General features: G+C 34.5%; 2 protein-coding genes across 4 annotated transcripts in view; one reads left to right on the forward strand and one right to left on the reverse strand.

Moving 5' to 3' along the window:
• Nucleotides 1-971: 971 nt before the first annotated feature.
• LOC116338811 (chorion peroxidase) lies at nucleotides 972-6,558 on the reverse strand. Its single transcript, XM_031764302.1, has 14 exons — nucleotides 6,179-6,558; nucleotides 5,903-6,079; nucleotides 5,604-5,787; nucleotides 4,355-4,441; nucleotides 4,003-4,239; nucleotides 3,763-3,923; nucleotides 3,473-3,669; nucleotides 2,643-2,832; nucleotides 2,130-2,475; nucleotides 1,885-2,038; nucleotides 1,662-1,820; nucleotides 1,493-1,589; nucleotides 1,164-1,380; nucleotides 972-1,082 (listed from the first exon to the last, which is right to left on the reverse strand). Exons 1-14 carry the CDS (start codon nucleotides 6,327-6,329, stop codon nucleotides 1,019-1,021), a joined length of 2,421 nt encoding a protein of 806 aa, XP_031620162.1. The 5' UTR covers nucleotides 6,330-6,558; the 3' UTR covers nucleotides 972-1,018.
• A 644-nt stretch (nucleotides 6,559-7,202) lies between these two features.
• LOC116338576 (afadin) overlaps nucleotides 7,203-12,184 on the forward strand; it is a 41,178-nt gene continuing 36,196 nt past the window's right edge. The window contains exons 1-2 of one of the 3 annotated variants that reach the window (XM_031763933.1): nucleotides 7,203-7,343; nucleotides 7,586-7,825. The gene's annotated coding sequence lies outside the window, so the exon portion shown is untranslated. Of the gene's footprint in view, nucleotides 7,344-7,585; nucleotides 7,826-7,929; nucleotides 8,209-12,184 lie in introns of those variants that run through there. The other 2 variants (XM_031763932.1, XM_031763934.1) reach the window with 2 other exon arrangements.

Here is a 12,184-nt window from a genome sequence, read left to right on the forward strand (position 1 = left end):
GTCTGATCACAGATTGAATATATCACAATTATTTTATTAATATCAATTGCAATGCAACACTAGCCGATCAAATATCTTATGTTAAGTGGCAGCCATATCGAAAAGTGTCGGAACAAAAAAGTCCTTGTTTTTTTAGGTACTTTGATCCCAGGAAGTTTCGAAAAGACCAGAATGAAATTTTCAACATTAAGTGTTTTTTTTTAACATTAAGATAATTATGTAATCGCTTTTTATCCATTAATTTGATGAGCATGTAATGCTAATGTCACGAATCGAATCAACGGATATTGTTGCTTACGACGGTGATGGATATGCCAATGTTAAAAGCGCCAACGATAGACAAATCACGAAGATCGTCGGCTTTCATAGCCGAAATTGACATGCAGCTGTGCCGATTGCCAAAATGTTATGGACAATTTCGTTTAGAACATTAAAACATCTCTCAATTCTTGTATAATTTGAATCCACACATCAATGAAAAGCCCACACAGTGTCGGTGCGAGTGTTAATACATACATGAATTTAATTAATTTGGTTTTCAATTTCTTACGAAGAGTTTCCGTAAAAATCCATGAGAAACAGCACATATCAAAAATCTAATAATTATATTTGAATTACAGAAAAGCATATACCACATCAATTCCAAATGCGCATAAAATACACGTGCTTCCAATCAAAAATAATGACGAACCTCTTCAATTTTATCTTCTTTTTTTTATTTTTTATATGCTTATCCATACATTTTGTATATCTCATCATCGCTTGGAGATGATTCAAAAATAATTTAATTTTGTGTTTTCTCAACATGTTTCATGTTTTTGCTTGGAATGTTTTCACATGAAGAAAAATTATACTATGATGAGGAAGAAGGGCTTTATGAAAATTCATATCTTTTCAACTTGAAAATTGTGCGGAAAGGTATGCCACGTAACGTGGGTTGCATACATGAAAAAAATTAAAATTTAAAAAAATCCTGATTAAAAAAATAAGTGAGAAACTCGACATCAATTTATTTGATTTATGTAGATTTCCATGCCAAGAAATTAAGAGCTGGAATTGAACTACATGGAACCGGTGCATTTCTATAATCAAAATAAGAAAATAAAACAAAACCGATTAGGTTTAGATTATGGAGCCATTTTATGGATATAAATCTGTCTTACCCAGGAACATTAGTTTGAATGAATCCTTTTGGTGATTGCACTTGAATATTATCAGAATTATCGCATATCAAACGTGCAACGGATGCTTTCTTAATTTCCTTCAATTGTTCTGGTGTAAAGGCGCCTGGGTTAACTTCTGGCGAATGTTCGTAGAAATACCGGTCACCTTGACGGAATTTCGAAAATTGATCGGCAAGAATGTCACCGAATGTTGAGCCTGTGTGATGGAGAATGGCCACACTTATTAGTAACAACAAATCGATGGAGCGCAATAATGTGCTCTTTAATACAAAATTGAAATAAAAGTCGTTTGTCAAGTATACACTTACCAACAAGACCATCACCACGAGCAGATTCCAATAGCCCACCTACCCATAAGTCTATGTCATCGGGACTTTGGTAAACTGAAGCCAACTTTTCACCCAGCTAACAACAACCGAAATATATTCTATGAAATATTCAATTTCTTTTTTTTTAAATGTTACAAAATGGAATTACCTCCGGTCCGAATTCATCAAAGCTAAGTATTCTGCGATGACCAGTCACTTCAACATATTCATTGTATGAACGAACACCATGATCTCTGCCTCGTTGAATGTTTATGGCTGCCAAATCTAAGCCGAATGGATTCGACCCAGCGAAAAGGAATCTGCTCAACTGCTCAAAAATAAAATATCATGAAGTCCAATGAATTATTAGCATGAAGAAAAATGATGCCCACCCCTTGTGTAACCACTGAATCGACCGCCTGCATGGGCTGACGTCCGAGTGTAGACAAAATATCATCATAAAAGTTGCGCTGTCGCAAGCGATTTGTGTTGAAAAATACCTCCGGAATTTGTATAACTTCAGTTTGTCCATTACCTCTTTCAATGCTGAAAGGAAGAAAAACAGGATTTTTTTAGTAAAATAAGTTCAATATAAATTCATCATTCATATTGACTCTATATACAAAGAAAAACTTACAAAAATCGTCCGTCAACAGTTGAATGGCCAAAGCGTTGAGCAGCCGTTGAAAATTCCGAAGTGATGCATGCATTCACATCCGGATTGTAATCGTCCGAATATCCACTTTCACGTATTCCCAAACTGAAACGTTGGAGTGTTTCCGTTCCAATAACCAGCGGTAGCCATTCATTATACGTAATGTGTTGGAATTCGGCTTCTACGACTCGTTTTGTTTCAAGAAATATTACATCGTCCGACCATCGTGGATTCAAACTGCTTAAAATATCAGCTATACGATTATGCTCTCGTGCAAATAAAATATGCAATGCCATCAGCGAAATAATTTGACTCGCCCGACCGTCACCTATTCAATAATTCAACAAGGAAAATAATAAAAGAAGAAGAAAAGAAATGAGAACTACGAAGATTATGGATGCTAGTGGTGGTGGTTGTACTGATGATTCGCATGTTACGATGCCAATCGAAGCGTATAATTTGAAGTATGATTATTATGTATGATATTGTGTTTACCGGCAAAAAAGCATGGACCTTTATCTAAACTGACACAGGTATTCTTATCAAGCGTTAAAGGTAACAGCTGTCTACCAAAATCATCAAGCATACGAAGTCGACCACCCTGAAAACTTCGCACATCAGACAAAGTCTTCTCGTCTGTACCATAAACAGCCGAAGCATCGATAAAGTGGGTCACTTTGCTAATCTAAAAAAGAGACACACACACACAGTAAATTACTTGTATGAAATGCATTTTAATTACTGATTTGTCATCAGCTGGGTAATCGGAAATATTAAAATAATAATGAAAATACAGGCGTATTTAGTACGCAAAACACATCACAAGTTCAGCGCCCCGTCTAGACTATTCGGGCGGTATAAAAATAGCATTTACCAATCGATGCCAGTTTTCATATCGCTTAAATAGTACCAACAGACTTCTTTCCGCTTTTTTTTCTTCTTCAGCTTGTTGATGGTTTCATTCGATTTAAAATGTTCACGTATATATCGTTGTACTTTTCATTGTTAGCCGATGTATTTATAATAAGAATTTTCTCTATTCGAGAGACAAATCAAGTATATTATTTATTGAAAAGAGAAAATTCTAATTATTTTTTATAATCACCAAAGATAAATATAATTTAAATAAAAACAATTAATGCAAGTTGACCATCGATTTTTGTTTACTGCACAGTAAACTACGATTCTTAAGTTCATAGGAAAAAATTGAAAATATCTTCCAAAAGGTGCCAAAACATGTATTTATAATAAATATTTTGGTTATTAATCACACATATGGAATTTCTTTCTTTCTCACATTTTCTTTTTGTAATAACAACGTTTACCTGTTTTCCATAAGTTAATTGACATTGGCCATCTGGAGCAAGTGCCGAGCGAACAAAATTCATGCATCCTTGTTCGAATTGACTGTAGAACTCATCGTCGGGCTTAAGTATAATTGGCAAACAGGCAAAGTGTAATGATTCACGGGGCAAAACATGACGTCCATCTTTCGAGCAACATCGAATTGCCGAACCTTCATCTGTTGTCAATCGATAAAAATGGGTTAAATCTGATTATTTGAAAAAAGGGACCCCCCTTTTGGAGAACCAAAAAAAACTGAAAAATAGCATACGCGTTCTAATCGAAGCTGATTGGGATACATCATGCGTAATAAACTGTCCAAATTGCATAAATAGCAAATTGATGGTGGGATGTGGTCGATCCACATCTTTAATCAATTGCTGGGATATGGTTCTTGCATTTGGTAAAGGTGCTCCCGTCACAGATGTTAATCTTTATGAAAGTAAAAAGCATTTTTCGATGAGCAAACAACCAACTGTAATTCTATATAAAGAAAAAAAAAAGTCTTTACCTTGGTCGCCATATACCATCTTCGTAACTAGGTGGCAACAGACGTTCCATTGGTGAACCAGCCGCGCCCCATGTTCCCTTTGATGGATCTGGATTATTGCATTTTCCATCGATGGTTCGATAACGAAACGCTTGTGGCGGACAAGCTGGAAATTGATCACATACACGTTCTAACGGTGTACCGTCAATCGGTGCAAGAACATCACCTAATTGAAAATCTTCTTCAGCCACATTTTCTCTGTAAATGTAATCATCAAACATTGTTTACCACCCGATTTTCTACATAATCTCATTCGATTGAATATTTTATAAGAGTAGATAAAGAAAAAAAGCGATTGAAATACGTATATTACCTTTCTTTGAAAATTCGACTGGCAAACACCTGGTGAAGTGCCCGTTGATTTGCATGCTGTGCTTTCATTTCAGATTCTGTGGACGATCTGATTAAGACAAAAAAAACACAACCAAATTAGTTTCTTATTTCCAAATTGAGTGAATAGAACTGGATATTATCGATTCTCGAGTTGCAACGACTTTGAGACAAACAAATACGCACACACGATGTGATGGCTTTTTTTTTCAATCAAATTTCATATCAAATTGAACGATATAAAAATACTTCGTTGTCATATACATGAATTGGCGGTGTGTTTTGCAATGCGTGCGTTTACATCAAATATTCAATCGTTTATTGTTTATTTGATCGAAGCCATTACATTGGAATAAATTGTCACGTAACCAAAACTCTATAACAACAGACCAAACAACATCTTGTTTTGAATAATTCACCAATATCTCTTTTGCGTTGAAAAGCATCTTAATTTTTGGTCATAGCATCCATATTTTTAGCCTTTATTGTTTGTTGTATAGCGACTCGTTGACGAAATATAATATGTAAACATTTGTGGTTTGAATTTTGTTGTGTGAAAATTTTGTCTGGATATTTGCTTGCATAAAATAGCAACAAATAAATTGGTTCAGTCGGAAAGAGACAAAAAAAAAACAACCAGAGTACGTTAGCACCTTGACGGTAAATTAAAGCAAGTGCCACATACACACAGTGTACACATTTTATTTGATTCGTTGGTTTTTTGTTCGTTCAACGACGAAAAAATGCATTTGCATTGTTGTTGCTACTGCCACTGATGCTGTGTACCGCAATTTTTACAGTTAATCAGCAAACGTGAGAGAAGAGGGAGCGTAAGAAATAAAAATCAGAGAGGGATGAATAAATTTAAATAAATGATTTATCGTGAAAACTGAAAATGGAATAAAAATTACAAACGATCTACATTTGATAGCAAAAAAAAAGACATTCAGCTCACATTAAAAATGAATCGGAGTTGGTTAAATTACCACATTTATCTAGCAAATTACATCGAAAAAGGTATATTTCTCACAATTGAGTCAACAAGTAATGGTTCATTTTTCATCATGAAATGGCGACATATTTTTGGCTACGTAAAATTTTTCTGATGAACAGGAAACTCACGCTGGATGCTAGCGCATCATTTCACATGGCATACCACTGCGCAGTTGTGATTTTTTCGGTTTTTTTTTATCCATTTTTATTGCAGAATTCTGATATTTCAATAAACTTACCGAAAGAGAAGATTATGCATAAATTCAGGTTGATCATGTGCATTAACGATGGCAACTTGTGGATCTTCGTCGTTCAAATCGTTGATGTGTTCGCTCGCCTCATTAATTACCGATTTCATTAGCTGGAGTATGTTGTTTGTGACATCCGTCAATGCACTTCGACCATGTACAGCGGTTTTCTTGTCTTTGAAACAAAATGAAATCGAGAAATCAATTAAAATTTCAACACAGATTGAATGACATTTATTTTATATAAAGATTGAACGAAAAAAAATGGAAGATTTTTGTGCAAAACTTACGGTGAGTGGTAAAATTCCGTCCAGTGGTACAGCAAAAACCGTGACCACCATGTGGCAAATCACAAATCTGTGGCTTTTCATGTGCTGACATACGAACGTGTGCCGGACACTGGATACTTGGGACACAGCTAACGCCATGTGGACATGGATCACATTTTTTGAAAAATGTTGGATTAACTGCGGAAAAAATATGATTTTTTTTCAAACAAACCAAATTCAATGTTTTTGGAGACGGTTTTGCGCAGAAAAAAAAATAATTTCTTATGGAAGGCTTACCTAAATTTGGTGTTGGCTGAAATTTCTTATGCTCATTGGTTGCTGCTCTCTGATGTTTTACTGTAAAACCGCATGTTTTCTCAAATGTAAAAATAATTAGAAGAATAACCATTAACCATCGTTCAAATGGTTGTTGAAAGCGACACAACATTTTAACAATGTAATGTTTTTTTTCGGCGATTCCTTTTATTTATTTTGTACTAATTAATTTACTATTAAAAATAGAGTATTTAAGATGAAAAGTGATGCTGAACAATATATTCTACGACGAAGTCGATTTCACCGAGCTAGTGGTTGAGAGCAAAGTGATTAAACTTGCACTTTATAAATCCTCCGGCAAATCGACGCAATTTGTGATTTATCCGTATTCAGAATAATGATGCTTTGAATATGCTATGTATTACCGTTAACCGACGCAACATTTCACCGGCGATGCAAATATTCGAAACACATCCAAGAAGTGTGCATCAAATAAGTATATGTGGATGGAGTTAAATTCCATAAATGGAGTTTATTTCAACCAATTTATACACCGTCTCCATTGATTACGATAACTGGTTATTTTATGTTCGAAAACTGGTGGAACTTTTAAATGCGTAAAATTGTTTTTTTATTTTTAGTGCCATTTTGGACGGTCATTTTGCTGCGTAAAATGTTAAAATATTGATGCGATGATGTAAAAATTTAAAAAATGTTGAATAAATTAAAATCAATATTCGAATATGAATAGTTGCTCAAGTTGTCAATTGAATTGGTTTGACATCAAGCACCGTACGATAAGTAATTCCGTTTTGTGTGCGCAGAGTGTGAGAGGGACATAAAACGAAGGAATGAACAAGATAAATATTCTTGAGTATAAGAGAGTTAAATGATTGAGTGTATTCGATGTAATATTTAACCGATGCGAGCGCCGCAACCGGTAAGCATTCGAAATGTGAATTTGTTGATGGTTCGATGCGCTAACGTTACCACCACTTCATCGTAACATACTCACGCTTGCGCATCGCCACCAAACGAATTGAATTTAGTTGCTTGATGAAATTCAAAGCGTGAATAACGATATTTCTGGATGTCGCTGCAGCTACGATATTCGACATTTGTTTGCAATACACAAGAACTAAACAAACACAACAACAAGTTAAAATACATTCATCTAAAGTGTTTGGTACGGTTAAATTCTATTATATTTAGTTGATACATGTTAAGTTTAAGAAAAATCCAAATCAATTAAAATAAAGTGAGAGGAAAATTAAATAAAATAACCGAAAACCGAATAAAATAGTGAATGACGCCCAGTTTGATTTATTTGATATAGTTTAGGTGAATGTTTGGTGCAAAATTTATTCGTGTGTTAAAGTTTTCAGTTTCTTACTTTTATTTTTTGTCTCTTGTTAAATTTCAATTTAGAGAATTAAAAGGAAAAAAAAACAAATAACCGAAAATATCCGATAAAGATGAAGGAGTTAAAATAATAATAAAAAAAGAGATAGATAATAATTGTAAAAGAGATGAACTGAGTGGATTTCAACAAGAAAAATAGTTCCAAAATCACATTGAAAATTCCATGTACATACACTGACATATACAGCAAAACATATTTACATACCAACAGAGTTGCGCACACATATATAACACACTTGCAACGTCGTAAGTATAGTGATCAGTGAGTAAGAAGAGAACGGCCAATACATAGAAGTAACCAGTCAGACAGAACCGCATCGACACATCGAGGCTGTTGTATACGGAATCGACACAACGCGACCGATCAACAACAACAACAATTGAGTGTGGTATAGTTGTAAACGGCGCGCGATTCCTTCTCTGTCTGTCTTCGAATGTATATGACACCCGAAGCACGGTGCTTGTATTCGTGCTTCGTTCAATTAAAGTGAAGTTATTTAAAAAACATAGTCAGCAATTGTAAAGCAAAAGACATCGACAACGACAACGACGGCGACAGTAACAACAACAACGACACAGAAACATTGCGACCAACCGACAACGACAACGACAGCAACGGTGAAGAAGAAGTAAATATGAAAAAGAATGGTCTAAGCATGAAGTGAAAACAAAGAGAATAAGAGACAAGATTTAAAATGAAACGAGTATGAGTGCGGTGTCCGTGTATATCGGTGCGATCGCAAACAAGCATTTTTAGAGATTTAGAGTGAGAGGGCAATTTAAAGTATGAAGCAATGAAGAAAAAAAGAACATATCAAAAAAGATGAAGAAGAAGAAACAAAGACGAAGAACTTTGTGTTCGTTGTATTTTATGCGTTTTCAAGATTTGAGGTTTTATATATATATATATTTCTTGTCTTCACTTCTTCTGAAAATGTGTGTACATGTGTTTGAGAGGCTGGATACATACAGACTCCGAACTCTGTTGTTCGTTTGCTCTCTCTCGCTTACTCCTGTTGGCATGCCGTGTTTTGAGCCCATTTCTATGTGTATAGACCTTCTATATTTTCTTGGATGAAAAATGAACAAATATTTTCGACGTTAAAATGCCGCGCAACAGTGAGATGTCTATAACCATACATATGTCTGCAATACGCGCACGTATTATTATTATTATTATTACGACTTAACTGGATTTTATTAATTCGTTTTTTGTTTTTTTTTCTTCTTCTTTTTCGTGTTATTGTTGTTGGTAGTTCTGGTGTTTGAAACGCCGTTGCATATTTGGTTGGAGAGGAGAAAAAAAAATTCTGAAAATAAAACACTTTACAAATAAACACAACAACATCACTCAGAAAAAAAAAAATTAGCACGACAGTAACCATCGCACCGTGTCATTATCACTGCCGGTACACATTCTTTATCGATTTGACTCAATAGAAATTCCGATTGTGAATCGAAAACCGTTGAAACAATCAAATCAAAAATATTATTGATGTTAACGTACATAATCTCATTATGTTGCCTCTTCTATGGTTAACGCTACATAAATTGTTGATAATATTCGAATTAGTTGTTGAAGACGAACAGATCGCATGCATTCAACATATTCCATAAAGTTGATTTTGTTCGCATCCAGAACCTCACACATGAAATCGCTCACGGTTTGTTTGTTTGTTTGCTTGCTGTTTATTTGCATGAAATTGAGTATGATTGCGTGTCATACAGTCAGAACACCAATCATTCAAGTGTTATGGCAATTCGCTCTAGAGGTGTCTATCGCAACCGATTGCTGAAAAAAAAGCTGTACAACAAGAATCAACTACAACTATATTTTTTTTTTCTAATGTCCGTTTGATTTTATTCTTTTATCGCATTCGAGATAGATGGAAATTTAATGAAAAAAATAAACGGTGTGTGTACCATAATTTACGACTGAATTACTCACGGTATGGCGTTTTGTGTAAACGACGATGATGGCAAAAAACATTCTTGAATGCGTTATTTGTGTTAGAATGTTGAAAATCCACAATGCTAGAGAGTAATTGAGATTGGCTTCTATTAGATCTAACCGATGCTTTGATTTCTTCAATCACCGTTTATCTAATGTGCAATGCACCATTGCTGTTTCACTGCTGTTTGAATCTCCCCCTCCCTCTCCTACATTGCGTCTTTTGCTTATTTTTTTTTTTTTTATTCAATTAAAAGGCAGGCTCATTTTAATGGTGTGTGCATTCCACTTAGAACACGGCTTCGGTTTTAAGGATTTTTAATAAATATACGATTGCAAACAAGTATGTGATAAAAATATATATCTTCTGATAGTATTGAATCGTGCGTGTGCAACAGTTACTTGTTCACTTCCACCTTGTATATATGACCGGTCCAAGTCGATGACAAGTGCAGAAAAATTAAGTAAATCATTTATGATGAAAAATACGGTTGCGAAAGTATTGCTGCTTTCAAAATATACAAATATATGCAAATTAACGTGTAACGAATTACTTACTGTGGAGAGAGCAAAAAAATAAATAAATAATATTGCTATTATTTGACGATGTCGTCAGAAAAATAAACAGAGAATGGCAACCGAAAAGAAATTGAGCGAATTCAACTCAAATCGATTCGTCTTTAAAAACTGAATCTGTTGGTGAATCACTTAACATTGAATTCTCTTGTGCGAAATGCACGATAAACTTTGTGCACATAATGTGACACAAAGAAAAATGTGCTCACACATCCGAGTGCCAAGTGAATGTTTGAATCTTATTAGAGTGATGACATATTCTGATTTCCTGATTATTGCAATACATTGTATTCAATCGGCGCATTTCTTTTTCAATTTCTTCAAGCAATTTCGTTTGGATGGCTTATGCATAAATGAAAATGCAAAATGGTAATTTATGAAATTAAATTTTATACGATCCAATGGTTCATATCATTTCATTTCTCTCGCATTATTTTATTCTCATTGCAAAAGAATGAATCAGAATGGAAACGATCTAAACATTTCGATAAATCTTCATTGTAATACACAATGTTTTTATGCCAAAATAAAAACGAAACAAAGAACCAAATAAGAAAGGGAAAAAGAAATGCTGAGCCGCGAAAAATCGGTTTTTCAAATTGAAATTGTAAAGTAAATAATCAGACTAAGCACACAGACTTTGAACCGACGACTCTAACATCATTTGAACATTGGACTCACGGCGTGCTTTTTCTTTTTCTCGCCTCTGTTGTGTTGTGTGTTGTTGTCGGTTTTTTTTTCTTCTCGTGCCATTGCATAGTCGTTGGAGTGTTTTTAATAATGCAATTTATTTATTTGTTCGCTGTGCTATTCGTATATGTGATGGTTTTTTTCTCAGTTATACAATGAACATACACAAACACCACACAAAGTCAAATCAGCGCGCCTCGGTAACAAAGCGATTATATGCATGTTAGCACAATTTGTTTGCAGCAAGCGTTTTTCGAGCACATTTAATGTGGAGACATAACTTAAAATAAAATACAAAACATGCAAAAAAAAGAAGATGCATTTTACGTGAATGAATAATACATACCGAGACCGATATACAAAGAACAACAGAAGAAAAAAAAAACCGTACAAATACACAATAAACAAACTGGTAAAGAAACGAATGTGCATAAAGGCATAACGTAAAAGAAGAAGAAGCGACACGAAAAAAACACAAACTAAATATCAACTGAAGAACGAAACAAACGAAAAAAAAAGAGATACACATATATAACCAAGAAGTACGGAGATTTTAAAGAGGAAAAAAAGGCGCGAGCGCGCAATACAATCGTATAGACTCACGTTTGGTTTATTTTAATCAAGCGCACTATCTCATTCAGATGGAATGTACGCGTAATGCACCCAATATCACGAATACACTCAATTTTTGGTCATTGGTATCGTTCACCTTCGTGCCTTCTCACAACGACGTGCATATATCATCGTAAAAATTATAATGTTACAGTCATTGTGATGTTCAGCTGAAAAACGAAACATTTGTTCTTATTCGCTTCGTTCATTCGTATTGTTTTTGTTTTGTTTCTGCTATTCATCGCCTGGAAATATCATTCTCGCTCGCTTGCTCGCTGTTCGTCAATACGATTTGTGTATTTAGATGTTTTTGTTTTTGTGTATAGCCATTTTGTGGCGATTATTTTGGTTCGTTGTGCTGTCATTTAAGTTGACAACATATCTAAAAGCCGACAGCAAGAGGTGCAATAAGAAATGAAGAGAAAACCAATCACGATACGAACATTTGCGAATAAAGTTTCATATTGTTGATGTTGCCGGTCAAAATAAAAATGCCAACTCTTAAAACTGGAATGCCGTACGTTTATTGAAATTGTTCTTGGATGTAAAACATTTTTATTGCTCACTTTTAAAACGATATCTGAATGTAAAATGATTATACGATAGTGTAGTGTTCATGACAATATCTTTGATTTTACGGTGTGTCTTTTTATCTTCTTTGGCTTATATGCATTTACAGCGATTTGTGTGACCATCTCCATCCGTCGATCTCCAGTGTGCGCTATGATCAATGAACATGCACGAACTCGTTGACATGATTTTCAAATTCCGTGCAC

This window comes from Contarinia nasturtii, unplaced genomic scaffold (genome assembly GCF_009176525.2).
Source record: "Contarinia nasturtii isolate CC-2019 unplaced genomic scaffold, AAFC_CNas_1.1 Cnas_scaffold_414, whole genome shotgun sequence".
Lineage (NCBI taxonomy): Eukaryota > Metazoa > Arthropoda > Insecta > Diptera > Cecidomyiidae > Contarinia > Contarinia nasturtii.